Source organism: Heloderma suspectum, chromosome 2 (genome assembly GCF_057233095.1).
Source record: "Heloderma suspectum isolate Gila_16-S chromosome 2, 16-S_ref, whole genome shotgun sequence".
NCBI lineage: Eukaryota > Metazoa > Chordata > Lepidosauria > Squamata > Helodermatidae > Heloderma > Heloderma suspectum.
Genome location: NC_139459.1, coordinates 177,825,992 through 177,850,180, shown reverse-complemented (window position 1 = coordinate 177,850,180; position 24,189 = coordinate 177,825,992). Strand labels below are relative to the sequence as shown.

The following is a 24,189-nucleotide window of genomic DNA, read 5'->3' as shown; positions in this document are numbered from 1 at the left end:
TTATTTTCACAGGTGTGATTATTTTTCTGCAAATCTAGGCATCGGCACCTTTCATTTGAGACCATTCCGAACTCGTCTAGATAATATGTAGGGGTCAAAACGGAGTGAACAAAAATTAATGCTCCATATTAATATATAGATAGTACATTTCAACTATCAACCCTGAGTGCTCATTGGAAGGACAGATACTGAAGCTGAAGCTCAAATATTTTGGCCACCTAATGCGAAGAGAAAACTCTCTGGAAAAGACCCTGATGCTGGGAAAGACTGAAGGCAAAAGGAGAAGGGGACGGCAGAGGATGAGATGGCTAGATAGCATCATCGATGCAATGAATATGAACTTGAGCACGCTCCGGGAGAGAGCGCAGGACAGGAAGGCCTGGCATGCTATGGTCCATGGGGTCACGAAGAGTCGGACACGACTGAACGACTGAACAACAACAAGTACATTTCACCATAGTGTGGAACGCTGTGAGCAGGTGACCTGTGTGCCTTGCTCAGTCTGCTGTCCAGGGGGTGATGGGCAACAGTATTTATGATTATTTATCTTTAAACCAGAATTGGGCAGGACAGCCCTTCAAACAGACGATGGTGCTCTGGGAGACCTTCAAATAGAGGACTGTAAAAGCAGACACATGGCCACCCCAGCTGCCTACCAATTGTGTCTGCCTGGATGGTGGAATGCAGAGCAGGGTCTCAGAAGTTGACCCCACCTGATAGCCAGGTTTATGCAGGAAGAAGCAGTCCTTCAAAGATCATGGTCTCAAGCCATTTAATGCTTGAGCTCCAGGCCCTACCTCCAACGCCTCCAACAGATTTCCAGCTCTACTTATCCCACTGCTTGTGCTGCCTTTCTTCATAACCATGAGAGGGTGCTTTTCTCAATGAAAATGTTGTGAAAAAATAATATGGACCCATTTAAATGCTGCTTACCAGCAAGGTTTATGGTGTATGCAAGGAAGTTATATACTGCTGATTTCTGGCCAAGAAAATGTTGAGCGGGCAAAGAACGAATTAACAAATTGCTCAAGAACTCTCTTTGGACCAGAGTTCAATGAGTGAGGTTTCAGGTGTGGCCACATTCCAAAAACTGATGGCATGAGGAAAGAGGATCAGGGACCTGGCCTGCCCCACCACTACCAGTTATAGATTAAACTTGGTCATGGAATAGACATGGTAAATGGCAAAGTCCCTACTTTAGAAAATCACGATCTGCAAAAAAGGACCTCTGTAGCCAATTCCCACTTGTTTTTGCCCCCCACAACATGGAAGACGAAAAGTTTCAAGATGACTTCCAGACTTATAAAGGTAAATGATTCTCTTCTCCTTCTTGGTAACTGAAGCTGGGATTTTAGGTTTTCATTTTGGAATTTGAAGGACGTGTTTTTGTTTTGTTTTAAAAACAAAACACAAAACCTACGCTTCAGCTTTAGGGTGTAAGTTTGGAGCAAGGATGGTGTAATAGTACAGTTAGTGTAATAAAGCAGTGGCAAATAGCATGACCATGTGTCCTACTTTACAAAGATAGTCCCCTACTTGAATGACTGTCTGAAAACAAAACAGTCCTCTGTTTGAAGGGCTGTCCAATCCAAGCCCAAATTAAAAAATAAAAAACCCTAAGAAGAGAAGGGCCTTGAAGTGGCCTTGAAGAGCTACACCTGCCATCCTATAATTGTTCACAAGGAAATGGGAGTTGGTTCTTCTCCATGACAGACTGGGTGGCCATGTGTTGTACTTTACAGAGGGCAGTCCTCTATTTGAAAACATCCTCTATTTGGAGGGCTGTCCGGTCCAAGTCTGGGTTAGAGATAAAGAACCCTAAGAAGGGAGAGCAGGAGCCCTAAAATTGCCCATCCACATTTACCACCTGGACAGCAGACTAAGCAGGCACAAGGTGACCCTGCCACAGTCTCCTCCAGTATAGTGAGATGTATTGTATTTCTGTTTAAGATATAGTCATTCTTTCTAAATATGCATCTATACATATAACATATGCACATTTGCATCTCTTTTGTCCTCTTTTTTGGTGTGTAAGTCAGCCCCCCTAGTGCTTAAGAGAATGAACTGCTAACCAAAATGTCCCCGATCCAAATTTCTAATTAACAAGATATTTAATTATTGTCCAATATTTATTGTTCTTTCTTCCTTTTGTTTCTTCTATTTTTTATTCCACGTTTCATCCAATTTCTGACAAAGTGGACCTTAGTACACAAAAGTATATGCTACAGTAAATGTGTTCAGCTAAAGCAGGGATGGGCTGAAGGAAGATCTCCAGATGTTTTGGACTTCTACTCCCAGTAGTCCCTGCCAGCATGGCCAATGGTCAGGAATACTGGGAGTGAAAGTCCAAAACATCTGAAGATCTACTTTCTACCCACCCCTGGTCTAAGGTGCCACAAACTGTCTCCACTGAGTTTTGGCTGTTCCAAGGATGAATCTTTCTGGCAGAGTGTCCCACTGGTGTATCAGGGGTGTTCTGCTGGTGTATCTGTCATGCTGGTGGTGTATCTCAAGTTCTGGCAGTATTGTGGAGCTTCCACCAGATCCTAGAACCCCTCAGCCAGCAGATCTCTGTACAGAATTATATAATTGATTACATTAAAATATATGTATTTCAAAGCTGAGTATAGGTGTCTTTTGAGGTATTGGGCTGTTTTTAATAAATTGTAAGTTAGGCTACCTCTCACTGTTAAAAGAAAAAGCCAACTTTAATATTTTGGTTGATTATATTTAGATAGCTGCACATCAACAAATGTTCTCTGGGCAGCTTATTGGTCAAGACAAACAAACAAAAATCTTTAGAGCATACAAAATACCATAACTGCAAAACAACAACAAACAATAAAAATGGGGTATAGAAAACCTCTTCCTTCAAATAATTAAGAATATTAAACAATTTGCAGCTCAGATTAAATATCATACTAAAACAGTGAGAGCCCATGGAGCGCTTAAAAAGCCTGGGTGAATCAAAAGGTCTTCATCTCATGCCAAAAGGAGTGTAAAGAAGGCACCAGGTGAGGCCCTCTGGGAAGGCTATTCCAGGGTGCCACCACTGAAAAGGCCCTCTCCTTAGGAACCAGTCGTCTAACTTGGCTTGGCAAGGGCATATGAAGGAGGGCCTCCAACTAGGTTCTTTGCGGGGCTTTTCTACACAAGGCATTTATTGTGCACTCTTCATTCCCAACTCATGGTGACCTTCCAGTTTCGCTTCTGTATCTAACCAGCACTTTCAGCGAGTTTTTTTAGAGCAGGGAAAATGTGGCATTTAATTGTGAAAGTGAAAGAAAGCTTGATATCCTCTTGTGTATTTGCACTATTCCGCTATACCACAGTGCTACCTAGAGGTTATTGAGGCTGTTAATCCATAGTATCGACTTTCAGTTTCATCACAGAACTGAAATCCGAGCGCTACATAAGGAGTGTTTCCTTTCCTGCTTTTCTGCTACATAACCTCCAGGTGGCACTGTGGTATAGCGGAATAGCACAAATATGCAAGAAGAAATCACATGTTCTTTCGCTTTCACAATTAAATGCCACATTTTCTTAAAAAAAAACCTGGCTGAAATTGCTGGTTAGACACAGAAGCAAAACTTGAAGGGTCACAATGTCATCTAAAGAACTCATAAACAACCATGAGTAGTGAATGATAAATACCTCATGTAGAAAATCCCTATGTAGCAGAAAAGTAGGAAAAGAAATGCTCCTCGTGTAGTGCTCAGATCTCAGTTCTGCAACAAAACTGAAAGTAGATACAGAGGATTAACAGCCTTGTGTGGAAAAGCTCTTCTGGTGCTTCCTGTAACAGTAAGAATCTAACTAGATGTGATGGCAGCAGACCCACCTTTTGCAATGTAAGACACCAACAAGCAAATATAAAGCAGGAGCGAGTGGCTTCATGCAGAGGAGGGGTGGGAGAGATGTGCTTACCCCATCCCTACCTGTCTTTTCCCTCAAAGCCCCCTCACCCTGCTGATCTTACCCAATCAGGTCCTCAGACTGGAAGTTTGCCATGCTGGGAGAAAAAACAGCTTCAGGAGGTGATTTTGAGGGAAAAGTGAAGGTGGGGGAAGGTTTGAAGGGTTCAGCACCCTCTTTCCACCTGTTGCTTCACACCTGCACCTCTGCTTAATACCATGACTTGCACTGGGACAGGCAGGTTGTGCCTATTTCACCTTGTTAGATTAGCCTTCCTCAACCTGGTGCCCTCTGGAAGTTTTGGATCAGCGCCCATCAGCCCTAGCCAGCATGGCTAATGTTTAGGAATACTGGGAGTTGTAGTCCAAGACATCTGGAGGATACTGGGTTGGGAATGGCTGGTGTACAACTACTGCATATCTTACAATTCTTTTACTATCAAGTCATAGCAAACCATCTTTTACCATCTACCCGCCCCAGCTAGGATGGCCAGTAGTCAGGAATGGTGGGCATTGCAGTCCAAGGCATCTGGAGGACACCACGTTGGGGAAGACTGCCATCCACAGATGATGCCAGACCCCCCACAGCTCAACCAGACCCTGCTGCAAGTGTGGCACAAGCAGGAAACAACCACATGCAGAGCAGCTATCTCAATAAAACAACCCATGAACTTTCGGTGACATCATTCAAGCTCAGCCAGCTGGTGGCAAAAGGCCTTGCCACTACAAGTACAATAGTCTAGTGCAGGGGTCCTCGTTGCTCGTGTCCACAAAGCTCTCCCTTCCCTGCCCCCTTCACAAAAGTGTTTGAAGAAAAACCTTGGAAAACATTAGAGCCGTCTTTTTTCCCCCCTCCCTTTTTAGACTGGCTCTTTCGCTCCCTTCTACCACTTTGTCTTGGTATTTACTCTTCCCTCCCAGCCTCTAGCCTTGTTATTTTCCCCATCACCAGCAATTTAGGTCACTGTTTCTCCCCCTCTTAGCCCCTAGCCTTGCTCTTTCACCTTTGCCTTACTCTTTTCTCCCTCCCAGCCTCTTGATTTGCTACTGTCTATCCCCACCTCTTTACCTTGCTGTTTCTCCCCACTCCCAGCCTCTAGCCTTGCTGTTGCCCCCTCCCTCCCAGCCTCTCGCCTTACTATTTCTCTCCCCCGCCCTTCTTTTAGGGATGTTGGAGAAATCCACAATGCAATCAAGTGAGTTTGGGTTTCTATGAATCCAATTCATGGATTCCATAGTAGACCAGCTTTTCCCAAGTCACACAGATTGCGCAGACTTGCTGACCATTTTTTTTTTACTTCCCAGAATTGTACACAAATTTAGTTGTAGAAAAAAAACGTAAAATAAAAATACTGGCCAAATTTGCACATTTTGGGGGGATTTGTGCATTTTCAGAAGTGCAAATTTGCAAAACATCTGATTTCGCCAATGAGCAGAAGACCAAACGAAAGGCACCGACAATCTGTGAAATGCAGACAGAACTTATTTTACAAAAATTCATACATACCTACCCTCTTTAGCTCACTTTTAACTAGCCGGGCCCCCACAGCAGCCATGATGTCACTAGCCACATCCTCCATGGGAGCCATTTTGTGGTGATGCCCACCACAGTTTCTCAAATTCCCAAATGTACCCATGGGTCCAAAAAGGTTGGGGACCCCTACCCTAGTGATTGGTGGACTGGATAACCGCTGCTCAAAGCATGTACTAGCACTCTGCAAAAATAAATATATTTGCATGATTACACAATGGCAATGGAACAGGGTTCCTGCTATCACTTTCACCTTTCTCTTTTTTTTTAAAGAAAGAAATTACATCCAGAGACCCATCTTCCATGTCTATGCAATGGTGGCTCTCTCTTGCCTGCTGAGTGCTATTTTCCTCATTGTGGCTCTTTCCAAAGGTACTTAGTTTTCCTTCTTTTTTGTCAAAAGTTTCATCTGTAAAGGAGGGGACTTCTTGGCTCTGGCTCTGTTGAGGTGTGTGTGTATGTTTGCCTGTGGAAGACTACCCTCCCCACCCCCCTGGACTGGATGTAGGAGGGTTCGCCCATCTCTACTCCCAATGTTGGCTATGCTGACTAGGGCTGATGAAGAATTGCAACCCAACAACATCTGGAGGGCCACATGTGGAGCCCAACACCTGGAGGGCCACTATTGATCGAATAAACATTACTACATTGAGTTATTTATTTTAAAGGTTTGTATACCACCCTTCAATATAAGTATTACTAGGTTGGTTGACAAAATAACAATCAACCCTGTCCTCAGAGATGCAGGGCATGGATCAATCAAATGAAATTGGATACCAAGAAAAGTATAAAGAGCATTTAATTTTTAAAAAATAACCAAGCAACTTAAAATAGACTTCTAACATTACCATCTCTAGAAATATTAAAAAGGAGTTTTAGATTTAATTTCTCAAAGCCCAGAGGATACAGAATTTAACAGAACCTTTTGAAATAACTTTAGTTTAACACCAATGCAGTCTAGCAGTCCAGAAAAATACCCTTTTTAAACGAATGAAGCCAACTGCTCATATATAATATACGTTGTACATAAACGAAGTTCATTTGGTAAAGGGGTTTGACGTACTGTAGCAGAAAAAAGGGAAGAGTGTCAGGGGTGTTTCTGAGCGCAGGGAGTAGGATAATAGTTCAGATTCTGAAGGAGAACCACCAGACATGGGGGAGGTATTTTCCAAGGCTAGTCCAGACATGACTAGGCAGGCTTCTCAGGTTTCAAAGGTCCAGCTGGCAGAGGATGAGGGTCCCTCTTCACCACCCTCACCCCCGATGAGAGAAGAGAACAGGAGGAGGCAGGGTTTGGGGAGTCTGATTTAATAGACGCCAGGCACAGGCGCAGAGCAAAGAGAGAAGGTGGGGCAGAACTTAGACAGCCTAACCGATTGGCCTTGCGTGAAAAGCTGCGCTTAGAAGCCTCACAAGAGAGAGAGACCTCCCCGCTCTTAAGTTAGGCTAGTGAGACCGCCTTCCTCTTGGCAGGAAACTTTCGTAACTACCTTTTGAACCCCCTGAAGGCATTTCCTTGTAGACTGAGAGTCACTGAGAATTTGCATCTGTATGACCCTGTGAAGTAATGGATTAAAAGCTGTAGACTGAAGCCTATTGTCTGTGTATGTTTCAGCATTTGAAGTTAAGTGGGGGCAAAAGGAATCCTGACAGTGAGAAGGAAAGACAACAAAAACCAGACACAGACTTTCAAATTAAAGCAAAAAGTCTAACTACTTAGCTAGTTGCATTTTACCTGCTTAAGTGGAGTCTTGGGTTTCAGAGCATGTGCAGAGTTCCTTGCAGAAAGGATGGTCTGAGAGAATCTCAGTCTCTGGCAGAGTATGTTTACTCACCTGATTTATATGGTTCCAAAAAAGGCAAGAACTGGGGCTATACGCCGCATATTTATGGGCATTTTAGACAAGTGGAAACTGGCTTCCTACCTAAGAAGGAGGGTGGTTTGGACCAATGTCGAACCAAGCTCAATCTCTAATGTAAATAGTCAAGGCCAATCAGAAACATCTTAGAAGGATGGTTCCACACTTAACAGGTTTGCATTTCCATGACAAATGAGCTAGCCAGTTAAGTCCAGACAAGTTGGCTATTGTAAAAAAAGGGATTAAGGCGATAAAGCAGATTGGGTTTAAAAACCAAGGATGCTGGTCCCTGCAGGGGAGGTTTCAGCAGGAATCTGGAGTCCCGGAGACTCTAGATGGCATCATCTATATCAGAATCTAGGGTTTTCTCACATGGGATTTGACCTGAAGTTTCAGGATTTTAGCCTTCACCTTAGGGTCTCCAGGGAAGGAGTACACTGTGGTGCTGAACTGAAATCCCCATACACATTTGCTACCCCGTTCACAGCTGGTGAATGGAGGCAGGAGGGGATTTGGGCAATTAAGGATTCAAGGGATCAGGATTACCATTAGCAACTGACCCCCTTTTTTTGCTTTAATGCTAGCAATGACAGAGATCCGCCAGCCAGCCAGCCCCACCCTCCATGCAGCTTCATTCTGAAGCATTTGCATGGGTGGGAATAATGACTGACCAAAAAAAAAATGGCTACCTTACTAGTGTAGATAGTCTTGTTTTTTGCTTTGCTGGAGAGGTTTTGCCATTTACCACATGGCAGGCATACTGGAGGGCAACACAGGAAGAACCAACAATAAGTTGCCCAGGCTAAGAAAGTCAGCAGACCTGAGAGCCTTTATATTTGCTATTAGCCCTGTATTGGTCCACTCTTATCATGTGACTTCCCAGGCCAGGAGGATTATGGGTCGTTATGAAAGTCTCCTTCTGTGTCACTCCCACTCCCTCAAGAACTGTGATTGGCCCTCCACTCTCATGGCTTTTAGAAAGGGTGTGAAGACACCTCTTTTTAATTCAGCCTTTTAAATTATGTACCTGTTCAAATGTATTAATGTTTTACAGTTATTAACGTTTGGGGGGGATTTTTAAAAATTGTGTTAAGGTTTTATTGTTTTAAAATGTTTTAAATTGTTGTATACCACCTTGATGGCTTTTTAGCAAGGTGGTATATAAATGTTAATAATAAACAAATAATACATAGGTCTCTTGGTTGCAATTATCTGTGAAGCAGGCTACTCTTCCGCAATCCTTTATGAAGTATCCATTCTTCCTCTGACCAAGTTGCTAAGCAACAGCATGGGAGAGAAAATAATTGTCAGTGGTCAGCTGGGTGAGAGAGAGATGGAGATCCCTTTTGCCTTCAGACTTGCCCACCACTGGAATGTGGCCCCCCAAAGCTTCTTCAAAATAGAATTAAGCCCTTGAGCTGAAAGAGGTTCTACACCCCTGCCCTAACACATTCTTTCAACATGTGTGGGGGTTGCTGTACAATTCTTCTGGGGTTTCCATGACAGTTTTATTAAGGGATATTTTGTCATATATTCCACTTCAATTTATACTGAATTGAAACCGCATTGTGATATTTGAAGAGGGGAGAAAGGGACATTGTTTCAAAGTTAACTGTCTAACTGGCACTATGTTGAAATTCAGAAGGGATTACTGAGCATTTCTGATCTAAACCTTCCTTAATTAGTCCTCTCCCTGCCCCTATTATATATAAAGCATATTCAATTTGTATTTATACTATTTTGTCCCCCTTTTTCATGGTGTACCTCATTGTCAAGGCTAATGCTCACCCCAAAGATAACTCAGCCATGGACTCCATGCCAGGGTTAGACAACCTGGGCCCCTCTAGAGGTTTTGGACTACAACTCCCATGGCAGAGGTCACTAGGAAGGGAATTCCACAGAGTGGGAGCCACCACAGAAAACGCCCTCTCCCTAGTCCTCAACAGCCTAGCTGTCCTGGCTGATGGGACAGACAGAAGGCCTACTGAGGCTGATCTTGTTGAGCGGCATCCTTGGTGTTGTTGGAGGCACTCCTTAAGATAGACTGGGCCATATAGAGTTTTAAAGGTCAATGCCAACACCTTGAATTGGGCCCAAAAAACAACTGGTAACAACAACTTTGGGGCAGTGACCTAGGACAGTGGTGGGCAGAAGGTCTACCAGTAGATCATCTGGAGATCTCCAGATCAGATCTACCAGTAGAACATCTGGAGATCTACTTTGTGCCCACTCCTGACCTAGGAGGTGCAGTTGGAAGGGGTGAGTGTGCTGCAGAGGCGGTAGGCACAAGTACTGCCTCAACTTTCTCCCTGCCTTTGAGGGTGTCGTGTCTGGGGTCCCCCCACCACCACCAAACCTTAGAACTAGCACTCATCACTGGGTAAAATTTCCAGTGATCAGAGGGCGGAGCTTTGGAGACCCTTGTGTAGTTCCTTGCTCCTCTCTTGAATAAATTCAGCAAAGTAGGAGAATGCATGGGCATACTTTGCATAATTTTATGCCAGTTGTAGAATCCAGTTTTCCCTGTTGTGTAATTTGGGTTGCTGTGGAGCAAAACATTTGACTCCGCCCAACCTTGTCCACTGCAATGGCGGAGCTATGGAAGTGGAGACTTGATGAGTGTCTAGATGGGAGTCCAATGGGAGTGCTACATAAGTCATGCTGAGCTTTCTAAAGACAGTGGGATATAATCACATGTCAGGTCAGGGTCCATGAAGCTGCAGTATCTTGACTGAGACCAGAGGTCCATTAAACCCAGTATTAAGCAATTTGGCAATTTGAGAAAGCATCCTGGGCACCACCACAAAATGCCACAAGTGGGAGGTGTGGCAAAGGACAAGTAACCTGCCCAAAAGACTGAGTGCAAGGCAGAGGTGGGGCGTGAGCCCCAACACACTAAAAGGTGGGTGCCAGGAAAGGTGTCTAGGGGCACATTGAGGCCCACCAGTAGCACCTTGCCTACCCCTGGTCTACAGTGATCAGCAGCAGCGGAGCAGGGTCTCGGGGAGGGGTCTCTCCCAGCCCTCCTGTCAAAGATCCTGTTTAACTGGAGATGCCAGGGGTTGAACCTGGGACCTTCTGCATGCAACATACTGAGCTATGGTCCCTCCTCTCATCATCATCATCAGATAAATTGCGAGTAGGCAGGCAGATAAGATTAGTGGACATGTGGTAGTCGATATTTGATAGTCTCTGACAGCCAACATGCAATAGCAGTCGGTGTTTGACACTTGCATTCTATAGGCTGACATTTTAAATTCAGCTCTAAAATTTTGACATCCCCCCCCCCCGACCCTTTCCCTCTTTTACAAATTTTCAGCAACAACACTTTCATCAGATCTGACTGAAATGAATGTCGAGCTTCCAAAACCAAAACCTGGACTTGATTATGAATGTAAGTCTTTCTGCATATCCATCTCAAGGGTCATCAAGATCTCCTCGGGTCTCAGACTCTAAAAATGGAGGGTGCAGAGCCTGGAAGTTCAGATGTGGTGCCAAGCAGAGCAGGGGGTGTAGCCTGGGGGCACTCAGTGGTTTTATTTGGTGAGCTTTCACGCTTCTCCTAACTGATCTCTAGTGTAGTATTGCTCCATGTGTGTTTTCAAGAATTAAAATGCCTGCCTGCCTCTCCATCACTCTGTCCCAGAGAATGAAAAGATTCTGGAAAGGGGTATGGCTTAACCATTAGAATGGTGGGGTGGGGGAGGCTTTGTGGGAAAGAGACGACACCCCTTGCTTATGGTTCCTTAGATGTGACCCTTTCTCCTGGAAACCCTGAGAAGCAGGCCAAACCCCTCACACTTTGGAAGCTTTTCTACATGGGGCATTTATTGTGTGCTCATGATTCCTTGCTCACAGTTGTTTACGAGTTCTGTAGACTAGCGGTACCCAACCTTTTTGGCACCAGGGACTGGTCTCGTGGAAGACAATTTTTCCACAGACTGGGGGGGTGGGATGGTTTCACTGGCAGACTTCTGGCCACTGGGACGCAAATGGCGTCCCTGTTCTTTGCAGTAATAGGCTACATAAAGATTTACATAGTCTATTACTTGACGAACAGGGACGCAAATGGCGTCCGCTATGCAGACGCCATTTGCATCCCAGTGGCCGGAAGTCCGCCAGCGGCCGGAGCCGACTCGCCACGGAGAGGAGCCAGCCAGGGCCAGAGAGGATTCCAGGGGGGGACGGATCGCCTCCCCCCCCCCGCAGACCCAAAGTAAGGGGGTTTCGCACTCCCCTACTGCGTCCTGGTTCCTAACAGGCCACGGACTGGTACTGGTCCACTACCTGGGGGTTGGGGACCCCTGCTGTAGACGACAACCTGATCCTCCAGTTTACACTTGCCCAGGTTTGTTTAGAGCGTGGAAAATGGGGTACTATTTCTGAAAATGAAAGAAAAGTTATTTTCCTACTTGTGTAACTGTGATATTCTGCTATAGCACAGTGCCACCTAGAGGTTATGTAGTGGAAAAGCAGGAAAGGAAAAGCTCTGTGTAGAGCTCAGATCTCAATCTGCGACTAAATGGAAAGTAGATACAGTGATTAACACCCTCATGTAGAAAAGCTCTAGCTCAAAGAGCTCAGACTTGGCAATGCTCTTTAGCCTCTCTAGGATATACTTCTCCAACCAGATGCCCTCCAGAGGTGTTGAACTGCAACTCCCATCTTTTCCAGCTACCCATACTGCCTGGGAATGATGAGAGTTGAGGTCCAACATATCTGGAAGGCACTGGGTTGGAAAAGGCTGCTCTAGGTGGTGGTTTCCTTGTCCCTATCCCATAGGGCAGAAGTAGGCAACCCAGTGCCCTCCATGTGTTTTGGACTGCAACTCCCATAAGCCCTAGCCAGCATGAGCAATGGTCAGGGATTATGGGAGTTGTAGTCCAAAACATCTGAAGGGCACCAGGTTTCCTGCCCCTGCCATAGGGTAATTGGCTGTTCTCTACAACCTAGAGTAGTCCCAATGACTTCCTTACTGTGGTGTAAACTGGCCTTTGAACATCCTTTGCAAGCTCATCCGGCTCTTCTTCTCATGTAGCAGGCTCCTGTTTAGCTCTGAAGGTCGCCAGTTCATTCAAGAGAGACCTAATGTAGCCCAGTGGATGGAGAACTAGCCAGCAACCTGGATTCAAATCTCTACTCAGGGCTAAACTGTACGTTATTTAAAATGTTTTAAAAAGTATGCTTAACTGGCCGCTTTGATTTTGAGGAAAAAGCAGCTGCACCGGCCTCCCAATCTGGATCATGATCCCAATCCAGTTCAGGGGGGCAGGGAGAGATGCTGTGCCAGTTTCCTTCCAAAAATGCTCCCTCCAGCTGTTATGTGCCCCTGCTGCACAGCTACTTTTCCTTCAAAATAAAAGTGGTCAAATTAAGCACACTTTATAAAAAGTGTGCTTAATGTAATATGTAGTTAGGCCCTCAGGCATAAGCTCATTAGATTGTCACATAGGCAGCTCATTTTTTCTCATCTCATTTTCAGATCCCTAAAATGGGAGTATTAACAACCAATCATAAAAATGTGTGATGTATATAGCATTTTCTGTGCTAAAAACATGAGGAGCAACTGAAATACTTTCAGCCAACCCAATTCTATTCTATTTTGGTTCAGAATTCTTCAGCCAGCCCTCAGACCAGGCTTCCCCGATCTGGATCCCTTTGGACTACAACTCCTGTAATCTCTGCCACGGACCATGTCGGTTGCAGCTGATGGCAGTTGTAGCTCAAAACATCTGGAAGGACCCAGGTTGGGGAAGGATGCTCTAGATCAGGGGTCCCCAACCCCCGGGCTGTGGACCGGTACCGGGCCGTGGCCTGTTAGGGACTGGGCCACATCAGGGGTGTAGGAACCCCCCTTACCTTGGGTCCGCAGGGGGGGAGGCAATTCCCCCCCCCCGAATCCTCACTGGCCCTGGCCAGCTTCGGTCCGAGTCCGCGGAGCTGCCGGCCAGCTCTGGCTGCTGGTGGACTTCCAGCCGCTGGGATGGAAATGGCATCTGCACGGACGCCATTTGCATCCCTGTTCTTCAAGTAATCGGCTACAGGGACACAAATGGCGTCCATGCGGATGCCATTTCCAGCCCAGCAGCTGGAAGTCCGCCAGCGGCCGGAGTCGGCCGGCAGCTCCACGGACTCGGAGCGGAACCGGCCAGGGTTCGGGGGGGACAGACCGCTCCCCCCCGGACCCAAGGTAAGGGAAGTTCCCACACCCCTGCTGCAGCCCAGTCCCATCCCCCCCGGTCCGTGGAAAAATTGTTTTCCACAGGACTGGTCCCTGGGCCCAAAAAGGTTGGGGACCGCTGCTCTAGACCACAATAATAACAAAATATGGGCCACCTTAAATGATCACTTCTCGCAGGGGGAAAAAAAATCTATCGTTCCCCTATGGTTTTCTTATGAAGGTGCCCTCCCACAGGGAGAGATTTATATTGGGCCCATTTTCCCAAATCATACAAAGTGGAGAGGCTTGGCATACAGTTATTCTCTTTATTTATTTTATTTTTATTTTATTTTGTTATTAAATTTATTAATCGCCCATCTGGCTGGTCACCCAGCCACTCTGGGCGATGTACAACATACAATAAAAACAGTTTAAAACAATAAAATTCTACAATAAAAACATTTTCTAAAATACCCTAACCCACCCCAAATGCCTGCCTGAACATCAGCGTTTTTAATGCACGACGGAAGCTCATTAAAGAGGGGGCATGACGGAGTTCCCTAGGGAGGGAGTTCCACAGAGTGGGGGCCACCACAGAAAAGGCCCTCTCCCTCGTCCCCACTAGTCTAGCTGTCCTGGCTGATGGGACAGAGAGAAGGCCATCTGAGGCTGATCTTGTTAAGAGGCCTGGCTGGTGCTGCTGGAGGCGCTCCTTAAGATAGGCTGGGCTGGAACCATATAGGGTTTTAAAGGTCAAAACCAACACCTTGAATTTGGCCCGGAAAACAACTGGTAACCAGTGCAACTCCTTCAGCACTGGAGTGATGTGATCTCGCCGGCGGCTGCCTTTAATCAGGCGAGCCGCCGCATTCTGTACCAGCTGCAGTTTCGGAACCATCTTCAAGGGTAACCCCACGTAGAGCGCATTACAGTAGTCTAAACGAGAGGAGACCAGGGCATGTACTACCGATGGGAGCAGATGGTCAGGAAGGAAGGGGCGCAGCTGCCGTATCAGATGGAGTTGATACAGCGCTGTCCGGCTCACAGCTGACACCTGAGCCTCCATGGACAGCTGGGAGTCCAAAATGACCCCCAGGCTGCGGACCTGGTCTTTCAAGGGTAGCCGTACCCCATTCAACACCAGGTCAACATCCCCCAGCCTCCTCTTGTCTCCCACCAAAAGTACCTCGGTCTTGTCAGGGTTCAGCTTCAGCCTATTCCTCCCCATCCAGCCACTCACCATCTCCAGACATTTGGACAGGGATTCTACGGCCAACCTTGGTGAAGATTTAAACGAGAGGTAGAGCTGTGTGTCATCCGCATATTGATGACACTGCACCCCAAACCTCCTAATGATAGCCCCCAGCGCCTTCATATAGATATTAAATAGCATCGGGGAGAGGATGGAACCCTGTGGCACCCACAAGTAAGTGGCCACGGGTCCGAAACCTCCTCTCCCAATGCTACCCTCTGGTACCTGCCGGAGAGGAAGGACCGGAACCACCGCAATACGGTGTCCCCAATGCCCAACCCCTCCAGGTGGTCCAGGAGGATACCATGGTCAACGGTATCGAAAGCCGCTGAGAGGTCGAGGAGAACAAGGAAGGAGCATTCACCCCTATCCAGAGCCCTCCTCATATCATTCTCTGCTGTATTTTTATACTGAGCCAGTCAGCCACCTAGAGGATAATACCAATCTTTTTGTTCCTCTTAATAGCACCCCGTAGTGGTTTGAGGACTATGTCTTGTGACTTGCTAGGAATCCATTTTGCTATGACTCAGGCAGGATTGGGGCGCTGACCTAAAAATGGCTTAACAAGGGGGATGTCTCCAGGCCTTGCATTGCTTCGCCACATCTAGAGCATGTAAGATGCAGCTAGCATGCCCTGGGGATACTCCACAGCTTCACCAAGGCTCAATCTGCCTACCATTTTCAGCCCAGCTCTGTTGGGCTGCCTCAACAGGAACCTGGGAATCTAACCTGAAATCCAGTTCGGGAAGAGCTTGACAGTATTCTTTATAGAAACTGAAGCTCCTTACAAACCCAGATCACTGGGACCATACATTAAGCATATAAAAAGCAGAGATGCTCTGGTCCATGAGTAAAACATCCAAAATCCAGAGGGAGAAAATCCAGAATCCACAGTTAGACAATACCTTTGAGCTTTTCTAGACAAGGCTGTTAACCCGCTGTATCTGCTTCCGGTTTCATCCCCGAACTGAGATCGGATCTCTACACAATAAGCTTTTTCTTTCCTATCTTTCCATACGTTCTGCTACATGACCTTTAGATGGAGCTGTGGTATAATGCACTAATAGGGACTTGCTAAACTACACTACACTAGTAGGGACTTGCTCTGGATTTTCCCCATTCCAACCTCACCCACCACAGATCTCTTTAAAAACAGAAGTGAAACTGGAGGGTTGCAACATTGTTCTAAAGAACCTGTAAATCTGCTAGTGGGAAATGATGAGTGCACAATAAAAGCCTTCAGTAGAAAAGATGACTTGCACAATCCTTTGTGACATTTTGGTTGGTCCTAATAAAGGTATTATTTAATTGTGGATTTTGGATACATTAAGGATATCGCACATTTACAAACCTTTTTCATACCTCCCACCCATCCCCGTTCTTCTGCTTCATCACAAATGTGCTATTCCTCTGCCCTGTCCCCTAATGTATGACAGACTTCTATGGACAGCCCTTCTGTGCTCTCATACATCCGTGAGCTGACATTCTAAGCTCCGGCTAGCATCACCATTTGTTTTGTCCTCTGCCCAGTGTTCCCGTGTGGACCTGACACTCGACAATGGGAGTACTTCAATGGAAAATGTTATTACTTCTCTCTGGAGAAAATGACCTGGACAAGGGCCAAGATTCAGTGCGAGGACAGACGATCGCAGTTGGTCATCATCAATAATATGGCAGAACAGGTAAAGAGGGAGAAACTCTCTTCTTTTGGAACAGATACGGGGAACCTGTGGCCCTCCAGATATTGTGGGACTTCGACTTCCGTTTATCTTCGACCATTGGCTATGCTGGCTGGGGCTGATTGGAGTTGGAGCCCATCTGCATCTAGAGGGCCACAGGTTGTAGTGGAAATGCAGAAGACTATTGTATATCGAGGAGCTAGTGGAGCATCACAGTTCTCTTGCCCATGTCTAGAGTGCTGTTGGGCCTATTTGTTGAACTGATGGGTGGGGCAGGGGTAGCTATGCTGCTTCCCAGGGTTAATGCTGTTAACGCTGCGCTCGAGGCCGGTAGATAAGGCCTTTTGGCACAATCTCAAGGCAAGCAGAGATAGGAGTTATCTGTGTTGGGCTGGTTGCCTGCTAATTGTTGAGGCTGGTTGTTTTCCAATCTACAAGAATGGAGAACGTATGAAGTCATGGGACCGTGACCAGAATGGGAGGAATCAAGGGGATACTGTATGATTCCCTGGGACCCTCCCAATTCAGAGTCTCAACACAGACTGATCATGAATTTGCTGTGTACAAGTCAGGCTGTTTCTCAGGGTATGCTGGCTTCTGGAAGGGACTCCCAGTAGCTAGAGGGACATAAGCATATTAATCTGGTCTTGTAATTACTTGCTTCATTAGCCTGTTTTAGCTAAATAAGCTTCTTTCCTTCACTGCATTGTCTCTGCATATCCAGAAAGAACCATTGCCTATTAACAAAACAATTGGCAAAACGTAGATTCCCCACCCCGTCTTTGGAGGAACATCCCAGCAGAGCAGGCAGGGCTGCTGTAACTGAGTCAGTGATTCCAGGGAAGGTTAGGAAGACCGTTGCACTCTGGGAGATTGGGAGGCCCAGCTCTCCTGCCCAGGGACATTGGCTTCCTCAAACCTTCTCTGCATGCGGCTCCCACTAGGGCTGGTGGCAGCCAGAGTCCAATCAGCACCCATGGCTCAAGGGGAGCATTGGTTGAATGTGCACGGCCCTGTGGGAAAAGAGAGCTCAAAAGCTTTCAGGTGAGCCCATTTCTGTGAGAGATGCCATCACCATCAGTGGACAATGTTTTTGCATGCTGCTGTGGTTGGAGGGCGAGGGACCATGTGCTGGCAGCCAGAGCTAGTGTCCCCCTCACCCTGCCACATAAAAACACATACACAATTTCCCCCTTGTTCACACACACACTCGTGCCACTGACACATACTGTCTTCCTTCCATTCACACCCTGCCCCCAAGACACAGTCACGCACACACATTCATAGGGACCAGCAGCATGCAGGAAGGAAATGGTTAAGGCCCCCCCCCCCCGTGAAATCCTCCCCATCATGTTCACACTCCCCTCAGCCTGCCAAACACTTGTATGGTGGATTGGGGGGAAGTGTGAGTTTCATGAGGAGGATGGCATGCAGGAATGACGGCCCCCACACATCATCCTTGCCATCACAGTCGCGCTCCCCTAGCCTGCAAAATAGCTGTATGGCAAACTTGGGAGAGCACAGTTTACATGGGGAGGACAGCACACAGAAGGAAATGGCATCCTACATGCCATCCTCCTCAAGGAAAATGTGCTGTCCCCAACCTGACAAACAGCCAAACAGCAGGCTTGTGAGAGCAATATCATGCATTTGGGGGTGGGGGCAGTGCAGAAGCTTGGGCCCCTGGGGCACCCGCAATGGCCGTACATAGCATAGGTGACAAAACTGAACCCTGAGAAGCCCAGCAGTGGCCATGGGGTAGATGATTCCAAAATCCTCCATCCTTTCATCTTCTGACAAAAATAGAAGTCGATGTGCCCTCAGCCGTATTTGTCCGATTTCGTCTCCCCTCTCTTGCAGAACTTCCTTCAGACCTGGACCAGAAATGCTCGTTACTGGATTGGACTCCATGACAGGGACAGCGAAGGACATTGGAAGTGGTTAGATGGCAGTGATTACACAAACAGCTTCACGTAAGCACTGAGCAGCCTTTTTCCATCTACCACCCCTGTTGAGTAAGGCCGAAACAAGCATGGAATAAGATGTTCTCCTTCGAATTCTCAAATTTTGTCAGTGGAAATTCTCAAATTTTCAATTTCATTCTGTGCATCTATCTATCCCAAGATCCAAACTGGCACCCAGAACTGAAGTTCTCCCATACATCATCTCACTGAAAGCTTCATTCTAAAACTTTATAATAAATTGAAACAGTCAAACTTCACATTAGTTTTAATTTATTGGCTCTATCCAGCCCATAACTGCATCCAGGCACTGGTTCAGAACATGCATGGCCTCTCCTGACTTACAATAGAGTGTCATCAGCATACTGATGACACCTTGCCCCAAATCTCCTAATGACTGCTCCCAACAGCTTCATATAGATGTTGAACAACACTGGAGACAAAATAGTGCCCTTTGGCAGTTCAACTGCCAGGGAGCTGAGGCACAGTCAGCCAATGTTATTCTCTGGAACCAACTCCATAAGTAAGAGCCGAACCACCATAAAATGTACCCCCAGCTCCAAAATCATGGAGATCATCCAGAAATATACTGTGGTCAATGGCCACAAAAGCTGGCGTGAGATTGATAAGAAGTGACAGGGCCCCAGTTCCCCGTCTGTCTCCCTAAGAAGGTCATCCATCAGGGTGACCAAGGCCAATTCCGTCCTGAACCCAGACTTGAATGAATCAAGGTAATTTTGCTGTAGAAAAGAATAATGAGCATATGTAAATATGTACATGCCCACCCAGTTGCCCTAACTATAAAACGTTTTGTGAAAAAAATAAGATCCCCTTGCCACACTCACACACACACACACCCCACGGCTCACACCACAGCTCAGCCCATTCAGCAGGGTCACTGATTCTTTGAGCTTTTCTACACATGGCATTTATTGTGAGCTCATGATTCCTTACTCATGGTTGTTTATGGGATCTTTGGACAACATTGTGATCCTCCAGTTTCACTTCTGTTTTTTCAGAGCACTTTCCAGGGGTTTTTAGAACAGGGAAAATGGGGTGTTATTTCTGAAAGCGCTGCTTGTACTTGTTTGCGCTATTCTGCTATATAATTTGCACTATTCTGCTATAGCACAGTGCCAGCTAGAGGTTACGTAGCAGAAAAGCAGGAAAGGAAAAGCTTCTTGTGTAGAGTTCGGATCTGACTTCTGCAACAAAACCAAACACAGATACAGCGATTAACAGCCTTGTGTAGAAAAGCTGATGATCCAATATATAATCCAATATAATTCAGTAATGTAAGAGATTTCGTTACATTTAAGCAGAACAGAAGTATTGTAAATAAACAAATCAATACATAATTTTAAAGGTATTTTACTTTTAATCCCAGGTACTGGAAGCAAGGGGAGCCCAATGATGATGCGCATGGTGAGGACTGTGCACATCTCTGGGGAAATGGGGAATGGAATGATGTCCACTGCACCTACCAATGCTACTACATCTGTGAAAAGTCTTTGCTGGGTCCAAGGCCGGAGCACCGAACGAGCACCTAAGCATCTCCCTTGAACATCCCCAGACAGAGAGGGATTGTTGGCCTTATTGCCGTAACATGTGCACACAGGAAAAGCTGTTTCACTTCTCTAAAACAAGCGTGAACATTCTAAGGAGGCATTCCAAATATCACTTTTAAACTTTAACAGTTATAGTGGAAAAGCCTCTTCAGAATGTAAAGACTTTAATTTTAAAACGATTGGACCACTGTTATTATTATTAATTTTGTAAATCATGACTGCTTTGGAACATCATTGCTGACTACCGTTTGGAGACTTCTGGCATTTAATTATTTCACAGATCCTGCAGCTAAATCTAGTGGATGTGATTTTGCTCCCCCCTGCCAATGCAAAACACTGCTCTCTTGTACTCCTTGAACTTTGGCTTGACATGTAGATTTTTTAAAAATCCCAGTTTTCCTTTTAATATTTCTCAGTTTCACATCAACCACAAACTAAGTAATGTGCACTGCCACATACATATTTGAGCTCTCCATCCTCAGAGGAAATTCCTGGGTAGGAGCTTTTGACTCATATATATATATACACGCATATATATATACACATATATACACATACACACATTATTTCTGAACTGCCAGAACTGAAGCGTTGCTTGAAATCTGATTTATTTCCTTATTTAACAGATTTATAAATTGCCCTCCCACGACTTTGTTGTTGTACTGCTATCTCAGTGACCATTCATCTACTGATTTCTCTTGCATTTAGAAGAAAGGGAGTGTAATTTTGAAATTATATATATGTGTGTGTGTGTGTGTGTGTGTGTGTATGTATGTGTATATATGTGTATATATGTGTATATATATATATATATATATATATATATATATATGAATGATAGAAAGATTAACAACAGAGTATTCAAGAACTATATTTAAGCTATAAAATTCTGCTTCTGATCCTCGTCAGTAGCTGTGCTGTTAAATGGATATCACGAGTGGCAGTTTGGAATGCTTGGAGATGAAAGTTCCTTCGGAGAAAAAAAACAGAGATATGAGTGGTGTGATGCCTACGAACTGTCCTTACGAATTAAGGCCATTTGGACTAAGAGTTCTGAGTCTATAGATCCAGAAATTTTCCCTTTTGTCAAGCATGTCATTTTCCCTTTTGTCAAGCATGTCATTGTCTTTTGTTTGTTCTATGGGAAGCAGCTGTAAATCAGAGAGACTATGTGCAGATGAACTGAAATGTCTTGTAACCTGATATATATGTATGTATGTATGTATATATCAGGTATATATATATACATATATATATATATATATACACACACCAATATATTTTTGTTCAGTTGTTAAGTCGTGTCCGACTCTTCGTGACCCCATGGACCATAGCACGCCAAGCCTTCCTGTCCTCTGCTCTCTCCCGGAGTGTGCTCAAGTTCATATTCATTGCATCAGTGATGCTATCTAGCCACCTCATCCTCTGCCATCCCCTTCTCCTTTTGCCTTCAATCTTTCCCAGCATCAGGGTCTTGTAGAGTCGCCTCTTGTGCTGTTGGAAAAGAGTGTTTGCTATGATCAGCGTGTTCTCTTGGCAAAACTCTATTAGCCTTTGTCCTGCTTCATTTTGTACACCAAGGCCATGCTTGCCTGTTATCCTGGTGATTTCTTGACTTCCTACTTTAGCATTCCAATCCCCTATGATGAAAAGGACATCTTTTTTTGGTGTTAGTTCTAGAAGGTGCTGTAGGTCTTCATAGAACCGATCAACCTCAGCTTCTTCAGCCTCAGTGGATGGGGCATAGACTTGAATTACTGTGATGTTGAATGGTTTGCCTTGGATTCATACTGAGATCATTCTATCGTTTTTGAGATTGTACCCCAGTACTGCTTTTCCCACCCTTTTGTTGACTATGAGTGCTACTCCATTTCTTCTAAGGGATTCTTGCCCACAGTAGTAGATATGATGGTCACCTGAATTAAATTCGCCCATGCCTGTCCATTTTAGTTGGCTGATTCCCAAGATGTCGATGTTCAGTCTTGCCATCTCATGTTTGACCACCTCCAGTTTGCCTTGATTCATTGATCTTACATTCCAGGTTCCTAAACAATATGGTTCTTTACAGCATCGGATTTTCCTTTCTCCACCAGACATATCCACAGCTGAGTGTCCTTTCGGCGTTGGCCCAGCCGCTTCACTCTTTTTGGCGCTACTTGGAAATACCCTCTGCTCTTCCTAGGAGTATATTGGACACCTTCCGACCTGAGGGGCTCATCTTCCAGCGTCATATCTTTTAGCCTTGTGATACGTTCCATGGGGTTTTCTTGGCAAGAATACTGGAGTGGGTTGCCATTTCCTTCTCCAGTGGACCACATTTTGTCAGAACTCTCTGCCATGACCTGTCCATCTTGGATAGCCCTGTGCGGCATAGCTTATGGCTTCACTGAGTTACGCAAGCCCCTTCGCCACAACAAGGCAGTGATCGATGAAAGGGGATACCAATATATATATATATACATACCAATATATATACATACCAATATATAGGTAGATAGATATAGATATAGATATAGATATAGATACACATACCAATATATATATATCAATGAAATTCCCAGGATGGCTTACAGAAAATTAAGATTACAATTAAAGACAATGATACTTCTTGTAAAGAATTAGTTCTCATGCTCTCCCAAGACTGTGGAATACACACAAGGAAGAACTTGTGGCTCTCCAGATGCTGATAGACTCCAGGTCTCATCAGCCCCAGTCAGCATGGCCAATGGTCAGGGATGATGGGAGTTGCAGTCCAACAACATCTGGAGGGCCACAGGTTCCCCACACCTCTTCTGAACAGATAGAGCAACTATGGGCTTAAGCGCACAGAGAGGATTGCCCTCTTGTGCAATCTGTCCATGGCCAAAAAGGGGTGGACCCGCATATGAATTGTACCTCGCTTTCATGCAGATCCTGGTTTTCATTAGAAGTTGTATGTGTTATTGTGGAACAGGGCACATGAGCCCAAGTCTTGTTTCCATATTTCACTGGGTATCTATAATCTTACATGCCTAGGCAGAGTACGAACCAAGCCCTGCACATTTTTCAGCTACGGTTATTGTGCCCCATGCTAATATTTCGTAATGTTGGATTTTTATTTCCAGGTTTGTTTATTTTGTTCTGAATTTCTTGTTTCTTTTTACATCTTTTAAAAGCAATCTTTCCCATAGTTCAAGATCACTGCTGCCCACTTATTTTCTGAATTAAAATGAGAGGCCTACTTTGTTCTGACACCCAAACAAGCTTTACTTTTAAAGTGTGTAAGAAGTCATCCAACCTCAAAGGAGCCCATCCTTTCTGGTTTTGCATCAGTCATCGATCTGATTGGAAGGAGGCAAACCCAAAGCAGTGACTCATGTGAGGCTCGACGGGTGGCACTTTAAAAGAAAAAATTACAATGACAGGCAGACTGCAGTGACTCAGACAGGGCCACAGTGGGCAACCTGTTATGCAAGCAGGTAAGCCTGCTGTGTCTCTGTACTGGGAGTGATTGAGTGCTCCAATCCAATGCAGAGACAGAGCAGAATAATCCCCTCTCCACAGATGCTAATTGGAGGGAGGCAAGGCCAGCAGAGAACATCATGTAGAGAGGCAGTGGGCACCCAAGAGAATGTGTGTGTGTCTTTAAATGAATTTATTTCTCATGGAACACTAGCCGTTCTCTGTGGTGAGGAGCAACTATGATCTCGGAAGCTAAGCAGGGTCCACCCTGGTTAGTACTTGGATGGGAGACTGCATGGGAATCAGGCGTCCTGCATTGAGCAGGGGGTTGGACTTGATGGTCTTGTGGGCACCTTCCAACCCTATGATTCTATGGTTCTCGCAGTCAGGAACTGCTGGGATGTGTGGACAGCTGGCCCTTGTGGTGAATCACTGAACTGCAGGTGCCAGCTTCTCAATGAAGTATCCTCGGGTTCTGGCCTGACTCTGCCTACCCAAGCCAACCATTGGATTCTCCTGGAGGGGGTATAAAGAGAGCTTCCTGTGATAATGGAGCCTTGCTTGAGTAATAAGGTCTTCCTGAGCTCTTGCATGGTCCTGACATAGGAAGCTGCCTTGTACTGTAACAGACCACGGGTCCATCTAGCCTGGTATTGTTGACACTGACTGGCAGCGGCTCTTCAGAGTTTCGGGCAGGAGCTTTTCCTGCCTTACCTGGAGATGCTGGGGGTCGAACCTGGGGCCTTCTGCATGCCATGCATGGGTTCTACCACTGAGCCACAGCCCCTCCCAGAGTGACGTCTGGCTTGTTCCTAGATCTGGCC

The 24,189-nt window shown here is 45.6% G+C and overlaps 1 protein-coding gene across 3 annotated transcripts; it reads left to right on the top strand.

Moving 5' to 3' along the window:
* Positions 1 to 1,194: 1,194 nt before the first annotated feature.
* On the top strand, positions 1,195 to 23,194 carry LOC146353445 (hepatic lectin-like). 3 transcript variants are annotated; one of them, XM_084836452.1, is made up of 7 exons: positions 1,195 to 1,308; positions 5,719 to 5,817; positions 10,624 to 10,698; positions 16,247 to 16,398; positions 18,256 to 18,368; positions 19,744 to 19,781; positions 22,018 to 23,194. In XM_084836452.1, the coding sequence occupies exons 1-7, from the start codon at positions 1,266 to 1,268 to the stop codon at positions 22,104 to 22,106; spliced, it is 609 nt and encodes a 202-aa protein (XP_084692578.1). In that variant the 5' UTR covers positions 1,195 to 1,265; the 3' UTR covers positions 22,107 to 23,194. The 3 variants fall into 3 exon arrangements, with proteins under 3 accessions (XP_084692578.1, XP_084692580.1, XP_084692577.1); XM_084836454.1 differs by lacking the exon at positions 22,018 to 23,194 and having other exon boundaries at positions 5,723 to 5,817; positions 19,744 to 20,575; XM_084836451.1 differs by lacking the exon at positions 22,018 to 23,194 and having other exon boundaries at positions 19,744 to 20,575.
* The last annotated feature ends 995 nt before the right edge of the window (positions 23,195 to 24,189 follow it).

What these genes read in the sequence shown, in the direction of transcription:
- LOC146353445 (XM_084836451.1), top strand. Translation starts at nt 1,266, where the DNA reads ATGGAAGACGAAAAGTTTCAAGATGACTTCCAGACTTATAAAG. An exon ending in CATTGTGGCTCTTTCCAAAG is followed by an intron (nt 5,818 to 10,623) that starts GTACTTAGTTTT and finishes ACAAATTTTCAG; the next exon opens with CAACAACACTTTCATCAGAT. An exon ending in ACCTGGACTTGATTATGAAT is followed by an intron (nt 10,699 to 16,246) that starts GTAAGTCTTTCT and finishes TCCTCTGCCCAG; the next exon opens with TGTTCCCGTGTGGACCTGAC.